We start from the raw sequence: 10,062 nt of genomic DNA, 5'->3' as shown, positions 1-10,062 counted from the left end.
CGCCGTGTCCACCCCCGACTTTTGGTGCCCCGGGTTTCTCCTCGCTCCTCCGCAATTCATCCCCCGTTGATCTTTCCCGTTCCAGGGTCAACCCCGGGCCCCGGAATCGTACCATATGCAACATCGCGTAGCCCGAGTGCCAACATGCCGAATCGTGCATTGACCTATCGTTTCGCCACTAATTCACTTATAAAACGCCTTCCCGCAAGCCCAAGGCTTCTACAACCTTCAATGGTCCAACCACAATCATGTATACTATAACGAACATTTACGGTATGTTTTGACCTTCCTGTGAGTGCGTTCGTGACGCTAAGATTCAACAGTTCTTGCCGCCTTCGGTACTATTGGAGGCGCTCTTTTCGGCTTCGATGTCAGGTGCATTTCACATCTTCCCAAATATGACTGGAGACTAATATGGTCCATAGCTCGATGAGCGCCTGGATTGGCGTTGATACATATACGGATTATTTCGACTCACCAGACTCCAACCTCCAAGGTGGAGTACGTGATCAAATTCTCTTCCATTTTTGATTCACATGCTGACATTTCCATAGATTACAGCATCGATGTCCGCCGGTTCCTTCGCTGGTTCAATTGCAGCCGGTTGGTTAGCAGATATTCTTGGTCGTCGCTATGCCTTAATGATTGCTTCTCTCGTTTGGATCGTGGGTGCCGTGGTTCAATGCAGCGCGCAAAACGTGACCCACTTGGTCGCCGGCCGTGTTGTTAGTGGACTTGCAGTTGGTGTGACCTCCTCGCAAACATGCGTCTACTTGTCAGAACTGGCGCCCGCTCGCATCCGTGGCCGCATTGTGGGTATTCAACAATGGGCAATCGAGTGGGGTATCTTGATCATGTACTTGATCGCATATGGCTGCGTGGTTGGCGTATCTGGACCGGCTGCCTTCCGGATTTGCTGGGGTGTGCAGGCCGTGCCAGGCCTCATCCTGTTCATCGCTCTGTTCTTCTTCCCTGAATCTCCTCGCTGGCTCGCCTCGCAAGAGCGTTGGGAAGAAGCATTGGACACATTGGCAATCATTCACGCCAATGGTGATCGCCATGACCCTGTTGTACAGGTGGAATTCGAAGAAGTCCAAGAGGCCGTACGTGTGGCGCATGAATCTCGGGATGTCTCATTCATGGCATTGTTTGGACCTCGCGTTTGGAAGCGCACGATGTGTGGAATGAGTGTTCAAATGTGGCAGCAACTTCTGGGCGGTAATGTTGCCATGTATTATGTGGTTTACATTTTCGAAATGGCTGGCATGGTAAGTTTCTTCCAGAAGGGAAAGGAAAAGGAAAGAGAAAAGGGCCTCGAGCGGTTTTGCTGACCGTCAACTACAGACTGGGAACACAACGCTGTGGTCCTCTGCGATTCAATATGTCATTTTCTTGGTGACTACAGGCTGCATGCTTCCCTTCATCGATCGCGTTGGGCGAAGAAACCTACTTCTTATCGGATCCGTCACCTGCATGGTTGTGCACTATATCATCGCCGCTGTTATGGCCAGCAAGGGGAAACCAGTTCCAGATGTCAATGGCAATGCCAACTTGACGTGGGAGATCAAGGGCAGTGCAGGAATGACAGTCATCGCCTTTTCATACATTTTCACCGGCATCTACGGCCTGACTTGGGTACGCTGCATTCCATTCTATTATATATTCCACATCTAACCATCATAGGCTCCGACTGCATGGATTTACGCCGCCGAGGTTTTCCCGCTCAAGTTCCGAGCAAAGGGCGTCGGCTTGTCGGCCGCCACCAACTGGATTTTCAATTTTGCTCTGGCTTACTTCGTGGCACCAGCCTTCCACAACATTCAGTGGAAGACCTACATTATCTTCGGTGTATTCTGCACGGTCATGACTTTCCACGTGTTTTTCATGTATCCTGAGACTGTGGGCCGGTCTCTCGAAGAGATCGATCTCGTCTTCGAGACGGATGTGAAGCCATGGCGCACTCACAAGATCGGAGACATATTCGGAGAAGAGATTGAGCGCCGCAAGGAGCTTGGTGCGAAGACGGAGACTGGTGGTGCAACACATGAAGAGGTGGTTTGAATGATGATAAATCCCTAAACAACATAGTAACACATAAGCCGCCACAAATATATCATATCATGAATGAATGAACCCAGACAACATTTGGGAAACCTAGCTTGCACTATAAATAGTACATCCAATGGACAAATATTGATGCTACGTATGTCGCACCCTGGTTGATCTATCACGGTGGGTGTCATACAACAGGGGATGTCATACTTGAGAACATATCTCAAGATCGCACAAAGCAAATGTTGTACAAGGTGATATAATTCAATAGGGCTAGAACATTGGGAAATAATATGTGCAAAGTCATTTCAAGATGATAGAAGAATAGAATAACATCCTTATAAGGAGCATCCGGGTAGATTGCGAGATAGCTACGTCCTTTAACAAGTAACCTAGCATAACTCCTGGAGGCTGACCTCTGCCAAAGCGCAAACAGACCGAGGCTATCTCTCCTCGCTAGTGGGTTCGTCACTGCACTTTTCTGCGTGTTGAGTGTGGCTCTGCTGTTGAGCCTTACTCTCCTTGTTCAGGAAGCTGGCGCGACGGACAGCATCATCCTCGACATCATCCAGAGTACGCAAGAGTTCACCATTAGGACCATACATGTGGGGCTCAGTGTTAGCGAGCGATACCACATTGAAGACGCTAGTAGTTTTGCGGAATATACGGTCCATCTCTTCCAGTGAACGCATGGTGGTCTCGGGGAAGAAGAAATAGACCACAGGCACGATGGCAGCATTGCTAAGCCCAGTCAGTGACGAAACACGGTTGCCAAGGGGGACACAAAAACGACTTACATCACAGCGAAAATAATATAGGTCTTGTATCCAATGTTTTCAAAAGCAACGGGGGTAATCATGACAACCATGAAGTTCCAAATCCAATTGGAAGAAGTGGACAATGCGTTGGCCGGCGCACGAATCTTCAGGGGGACAATCTCGGCTGGATACAGCCAAGTCATCCCAAGCCAACCGATGGCAAAAAAGGTGTTAAACACAAACAAAAACACTGTCTGCGCCACACCTGCTTTGACACCTATAGGGGTCTTCTTGTGACTTGAAGAAATGCTGTCGGAGATAGCAAGCACCACCATTGAGATCGACATTCCGACAGCACCGAAGAGCATGAGTGTTCGACGACCAAACCTTTCAACTGTGAACACGGCTATCCAGGAGGCGATGAAATATTCTGTGCCGTTACATGCAGAGATAAGACGCGAGATTGTGGCATCCAGTCCGACCTGTTGTTCCAGAAGAGTGGGAATATAGTAGGTGATCAAGTTGATGCCCGAGATTTGCTGGAACATCTGGTTGACATATGCCAACATAGTGCGGTGGAAATGACGGTCCTCGCCCATAGTGAACATATCCCGGAATGATCCCGTTGCCATTTCGAGAACAGTGGCCTTGATGGCGGTGAATTCAGTGTCAATAAACAACTCGTCGGTCTCGTCACCCATTAAGCATGCCAGGACCTCCTTTGCTTCTTCCTCCCGACCCTTCAGAATAAGCCAACGGGGTGACTCTGGAAGGAACATTACGAAGGCCAGAATAATCGCGGCGAAGAAAATTTGGAAGGCCAGCGGGAATCTCCAAGCGACTTCGTTGGGGTCTGCGAACATCAGTCCAAAATTAATCCAGTAACTGATGGTTATACCGCAGGTGATCATGGCCCCCTCAATCATGACCATCTGACCCCGTCGATGAGACTTGCAGCATTCTACTTGATGTTAGAATACTTTCACTGTGCCTGTACCAGTCCCAGCAATCCATCACTCGCAATCGTCGACATATAGCGGTGGGAAATCAATCGGAACGGTGAGGCGGGGGTTGGCTTAATTATGGGCTTACCTGACTGCCAAGTAGGGACTGTGGAGGTGTTGATTCCGTTCCCTACAGTGCATGTGAGTGTGATGCTCCCCTAGTGTGTTTCGCCCATACTAACCGAACCCAGTGATCAACCGACCGATGACGAGCTGAGCAAGTCCGTATGATGTGCACTGAAGAATGGCACCGACACACATAATAAAAGAACCGAGGAAAATAGCCTTGCGACGACCCAAGATATTACCGATCCAGATCGTGGGGATCGAGCCTGCGAAACATCCCAGGTTGTACGCTGCGACTGTGATACCTTGTCGGGTTGACTGGTTACTCTTTGCTGATGGGCTCCAGTGCTCGGTATATGAATCTAGAGTATTGATTTCTGGGAAGTACTTGACGAAAGAGTCGAGTGTCAACAAACCGCCAGTCACACCTTGATCATAACCGAACAACAGGAAGTCCATGCCAGCCAGAAAGCCGATAGCGATCTGAACCTTAGTGCCACTAAGGCCCAAGAACCGCCTGGTCTGCATAATGGAGTGTCTATATAGTTCGAATGTGCCAATATATAGATCGAAGCAGCCAAAAAACAATGCAAAATGAAGAATATAAAACCAAAAGGAATGATCAACGGGGGGAACTCGGTCGGTTTTAAAAAGCCTCCAGGGGGATCTTTAGAATTTCCTGCCCTCCGCAACATACGATGTACACCAAAAACAGACACATAATGTGATTTGGGGAGTAATTAATGCTTATGGCCCACCATTTTCCCAAAGCAACCCATCCAAGCCCACGCCAGATAAGCCAATCAATACCCATCTCACCCGGGCAAATATAAAATCTTCGGAGTAACCCTTCGGCTTCTCCAGACTCAGTTAGCGGGTGTTTGGGCTTGTGCAGGATCAGAGCCCGCCGATCACCTTTCCGCCTGTCAGGTTTCAACTTGCGAGCGGGAACTGGGAAATGTCAATGCCAATATACGCCACTGAGTGCCAATAATAGCTTGTTATTTGCTTAACAGGCCCCTCTGATCAGCCTCGGGCGTCGGATCACCTGGGGAGTGTTCAGATGAGAGGGTATTGGTTGGGAGTCTCATGTGTCTTTCCATCCTCTATGGTACTGGGCATTGTACACCAGGGAATATAAGATTGTACCATCGCAAAGGCGAAATACAATATACTGAACAGTCCAATTTCTACTCCGTATAGCTTGGCGCCTAGAAACCCTTTCAGCCTCTTGTTCCATATCAAATCTTCTACCTCGGAACATTTCCGCATGTCCACCATGTGCCCTGGTTGCTCTATATTATCTTTCCAGATGCGTTTTTCACTCCATGTCAATGTTAGACGATGAAAGGGGTGGGGAAAAAGGGAAAAAGAAAAGGAAAAAAAAGCCTGGCCACGAGGCCCCCACTGTAGGCGGTTTAGCATGTTGCGCGTCTCTATTTTGCTCTCTCCACTACTCCGTACTTCCTGGAAAATACGGGGCCGAAATCTGGAGAGCAATGCAACTTGCCCAGTCAGGCAGTTCCGGCTGCAACCCACTTCTACAATATACACAGCACTGCTGCATATGGAGTACATCGACATATTCCCTCCCAATTATGAGTTTCTAGAATGATGCCCTTGCGTCCGGCACCTAAATCACCTGGCTTGGCTCACGGACTCTTAAGACACGTGCAGATCGCGGCCGACGATTGCCTTCCAGGGCACAGGGCACTCCAGCCCCCGCGTCTTTCCGTATTTCGCATTTACATGAGCTTGGAGATTACGGTAGAGCACCGGCATCGTGTTCCGAGGCCGGTGTCATGACTGGTCCAGTGCCCCGAACATGGGTTAGATCTATTCTGTCTCATTTGATTGCGGGCACGTTCCAGCGATAGAGATCCGAGTTGTTCAGCATTTACTCCGTATGTACATGTTTTATCGCAGGCGGGCCCCCTCTAGGTAGCGCTCACATAGCTTCGATGGGTTTTCCATCCACCAATACTCTCAACTAGCCCGCATTGCTACTCTCCATCCTGTTTCACTGCCATTCTCAACAGGTTATGAGCCCCAGAACTCATTGCCAAGCTGTTCAATCATCGCAAGGTATCCTCCCACAAAATACCTAGCGCCAAGTCTCAAGTCTCCCACAGCTTGTGGCTCCTCATGGTACACCGTTAGGTCTCGGTGCAAATTTATGCCCTCTAGTCTACAATCCTCAGCGACAATCAACCATGATACTTCACATCAACAATCAACCAGTCGTGGCAAAGTTAAGTCTTGGTTCTCAAACCACATACAACCCATCGGGTCCCGGTTACTGCACTTACTCTGCACCACAGACACTTCGACTTCCACCATCATAAAGCTCGTTACTGCGTCTTCTATCCTTATCGTCGCATATAAAGGCCTATGAAACTCGCGAAAAGAAAAAAGAAGGGAAAAGGGAAAGTACGAGAGGAAAATTTCCAAACTACTAACTCAATCCTCGTTTCTGTGAGCATCGATGCTCTCATAGCAAACAGGCCGGGAAACAATATAAATCGGCATAGGTACTATTCTTAGGATAGAGGCCATAGAAGATTAAAGTTGGAGATCAGCTCACGTGCATTCCTCGGAATAATCTTCACTCTACTTACGTGGTGGATCAGGATTCCTAAAAGATCTGCTGGATGTTGCTCAGATGCCCCCTTCTCTCTATCCCTTTGAAATGAGGCTTGAGGTGGTTGTTATTGCCGAGTCCCGTGTGTATCATCAGGAAAACCTTATGTCTTTCGAAATCAGATTACCAGTATCTTTCAAGTCTAGAACTACTAATCAGTCCCCCAGTTCTGGATCCCAAGTATACAAGTGTGGATTGACAAGGGTAGTTGTGAGGTGGACCAGTCGCCATTCTATTTTGATGACAGAACGCTCACAAGCCTTTGTGCGAGTCTGTTGGTTATACAGTGGCACATTGAATTTGACCGATAGGTTTAGCAAAGCTAGTGACAGTATTAGTATCATCTTCTCATCAATAGAAAAACAGAGTTGTTCATAGACTTGGGATGAACTATCATTTACGGAGTACAAGGACTGAATCCCAGCACCTTCAGTCGTTGGAAAGCAGAATCTTGGGTAGGTTGGGAAGCTTTTTATTACTAGGTATCTAGCCATCATATGCTCTGTTTTTACTGGTGTTACAGTCTCACTGGAATGCAGGGTCTCCAGATCCATCACGTCGGGAGTGATCGACCTTGAGTAACTAACGACGCCAAATGATACAGCCTTATTCTTAGAGTAGGTACTCAACTATAGAATCGTTGTTTTCAGATCATAAGTAATATTCTTTGAGCGAAGATAGAAATGCTGCTTAGGTCTAGCAACCATTTCAGGAGAAGGACGTACTGCATACCAATCACCACCAAAAGAATGTGACTAAGGGAAAGTAAAAAGCTCCGAACATCAATCAAGATATAAACCCCTTGCTTTATCGGGTTACATCCGGCTGTAGTAATGTAGGTACAGAGATGTCCTACAAGAAAAAGTACTGTACATCCACACTTGGACTTAATGTGGTTTCTACCTTCCTGTTTCAAACATCCCTCACACTTCAGCACGGATGGTCCGACCAAAGGTACTTTTGATGAGTCCTCAGAGTTTCAATAATAACTAGAGAACTTAACTTGCTGTTTAACGGCAGGCTGTTCAAGCATGAGAGATTTCGAGGATCAAGCCTATACAAATCGAGATGACATCCCACTGAAAGAAACTGGAGAGAGTGATGATGATGAAGAAAAGCAAGTCTATCCACCGAGCTCGAAGCTTGCTCCGATTTTGATAGGACTTTGCTTTCAATCTTTTTGTATCGCCTTGGTAAGCTTCAAGTTATTGTTACTATTTCATAAGCTAATGTGGACAACCTTGGAACTTACCAGGACAACACAATCCTCTCAACCGCCGTTCCCAAAATCACCGAAGAATTTAACTCACTAAGCGACATATCGTGGTATGCGAGCGCCTATCTTCTAACCACATGCGCTGTCACCCTACCATTTGGCAAGATATACACGTATTATTCGACAAAGTGGACGTATATGATTGCTCTCGGCTTGTTTGAACTTGGATCTCTAATATGTGCAGTGACGCCAACATCCAAGGGGTTGATTTTCGGGCGAGCAATTGCTGGCGTCGGATCTGGAGGATTGTCGCCGGGTGCTCTACTCATCCTCGCGAATAGTGTGCCCCTTCACCGGCGTGCCCTCTATTTTGGGATCATCGGTAGCACTAGTGGAATTGCGACAATCACAGGACCATTGTAAGTCTCACTATTTCGATCACATTGATGTCAGCTAATATTACCATAGGCTGGGGGGACTCTTAACTGATCATGCCACTTGGAGATGGTGCTTTTGGATAAATCTCCCTTTTGGCGTCCTCACTGGCCTGGTGATCTTACTCTTCTTCAAGGATTCCACATCACCAAAACCCAAAATAAGCCGTCTTGGGCAGCTAAAGCGAATGGATCCTCTTGGTATCCTTGCATTCATTCCAGCGATTGTCTCCCTTCTATTGTGCCTGCAATGGGGCGGCACCAAGTATAGCTGGAACAATGCTCGAATAATTGCCCTATTTGTTCTGTTTGGCGTATTCGGATTTGCATGGTGTCTTATCCAGGTCTGGAAGCAGGACGATGCTACAGTACCGCCTCGTCTACTCAAGGATCGAAATGTGCTTGGGGCAGTGATTCACGCTACATTCCTAGGTGGTTCATTTTTTGTCTTTGGATACTATGTGGGTGCCAAATACAATCCTGTCACATTCATCGCTAACAAGTTTCAAGCTTCCTATCTGGTTTCAAGCAGTTAAGGAAGATTCTGCATCAGAATCTGGAATCAACAATCTTCCGATGGTAGTGGCTATGATTGTCTTCTCTGCTTTAGGAGGACTTATGGTTAATATTGTCGGATACTATACGCCACTCATGTTCGTTGGAAGCGCGTTTCTCACAATTGGCTCCGGACTGTGTACAACTTTCAAAGTGGACAGCGGACGTCCGCAATGGATTGGATACCAAGTCATTCTTGGAATTGGAGCTGGACTTGGCTTTCAGCAATGCATCAACGCACTTCAGACTGTACTGCCATTACATGACATACCGGTCGGAATTGCCATCATCACATTTGCACAGAGCCTCAGTGGCGCAATGTTTATTTCAATTGCCCAAACCGTTTTTCAGAATCGGCTTGTGGCAAGCATAACGACCTATGCTCCCAATATCAGCCCAAACGCATTAACAAAAGCCGGGGCCGCAAATCTGTCGCACCTGGTGCCGAAAAATATGCTTCCCTCCGTTCTACACGCCTATAACATTGCCGTTGTCCAGACATTCTACGTGTCTGTTGCTGCCGCACTACTGTCTTTTATTGGTGCTGGACTTGTTCAATGGAAGTCTATGAAAAGACGGCAGAAATATGACGGCGCATCTCGATCCAGTCAATAGCGGGAGTTGACGTCTTTTCTGATTGATTGGTATTCTATGTTGTTTTAGGGTGGTCCGATGGCATCTTCTGTCGGATACTTGTAAATAAGGACGTTCAGATTGTGGAAAGTGAATAGTTAGCATATAATATGTGAATCCTACACGTGATCTCAATCTCAGACCTAGTATAGCCAGTTGAGGTGTATGGGGATACGGAAATCATGATCCAATGGAAGTAAAAATTCAATAGTCTAATCTCAGCTCCAGTTTCCAGTTCAATGTTCAACTTCGCACCCTAAACTGTCATCTTCAAATGATTGGCATAGCTCTCTCCATATTACCCACTGGCCATCACCTTCCATCAATACATCAGCAGCGTGTACACCTTCGTCGGGTGTTATCCGATTGCCATGACCGACAACTCATCTTCGGCCATCAGAAAGGGCATTTGGGGATTCCTGTTACTTTCATACATTCCGTGGCCAATACCACAAGTGATTGAGGTAAGTCTTCTCAGCGAGGTGATGGAATGGCCCATAAAGTTTTTTGGATTTCGGTCATCCCTGATCCGAGGGATATCTTTGTGAAGAAATCTTTTGTTGGGTGGACCTTCGGGACATCAGGGGGCGAGGGGGCGTACTTGAGAAGCCTACGGGGAACGTAATCTTCTTCCCCGTGCACGGTCAGTCTCGTTGGATGAATTGCCGAACATAGAGACATCAGTTGCGTTGCCAATGGTATC

General features: G+C 47.4%; 3 protein-coding genes across 3 annotated transcripts; 2 read left to right on the top strand and 1 right to left on the bottom strand.

Moving 5' to 3' along the window:
• Positions 1 to 248: 248 nt before the first annotated feature.
• Positions 249 to 2,061, top strand: N7525_008632 (sugar porter family MFS transporter; the record flags this gene model as incomplete). Its single annotated transcript, XM_002562692.1, has 6 exons — positions 249 to 273; positions 324 to 375; positions 426 to 501; positions 555 to 1,268; positions 1,345 to 1,635; positions 1,684 to 2,061. The coding sequence occupies 6 exons, from the start codon at positions 249 to 251 to the stop codon at positions 2,059 to 2,061; spliced, it is 1,536 nt and encodes a 511-aa protein (XP_002562738.1).
• Positions 2,062 to 2,495: 434 nt separating this feature from the next.
• On the bottom strand, positions 2,496 to 4,408 carry N7525_008631 (uncharacterized protein; the record flags this gene model as incomplete). Its single annotated transcript, XM_061214439.1, has 4 exons — positions 2,496 to 2,793; positions 2,850 to 3,771; positions 3,903 to 3,944; positions 3,997 to 4,408. 4 exons carry the CDS (start codon positions 4,406 to 4,408, stop codon positions 2,496 to 2,498), a joined length of 1,674 nt encoding a protein of 557 aa, XP_061068870.1.
• A 3,144-nt stretch (positions 4,409 to 7,552) lies between these two features.
• Positions 7,553 to 9,341, top strand: N7525_008630 (MDR family MFS transporter; the record flags this gene model as incomplete). The annotated part of the gene is made up of 4 exons (XM_002562689.2): positions 7,553 to 7,714; positions 7,777 to 8,156; positions 8,206 to 8,632; positions 8,682 to 9,341. 4 exons carry the CDS (start codon positions 7,553 to 7,555, stop codon positions 9,339 to 9,341), a joined length of 1,629 nt encoding a protein of 542 aa, XP_002562735.2.
• Between the last annotated feature and the right edge of the window lie 721 nt (positions 9,342 to 10,062).

The sequence above is a fragment of the Penicillium rubens genome (genome assembly GCF_028828025.1).
Source record: "Penicillium rubens strain IBT 27055 chromosome Unknown utg000003l_segment0_segment0, whole genome shotgun sequence".
Taxonomy (NCBI): domain Eukaryota; kingdom Fungi; phylum Ascomycota; class Eurotiomycetes; order Eurotiales; family Aspergillaceae; genus Penicillium; species Penicillium rubens.
Note: the sequence above shows the minus strand (reverse complement) of the source record. Positions and strands in the feature narration are given on the sequence as shown.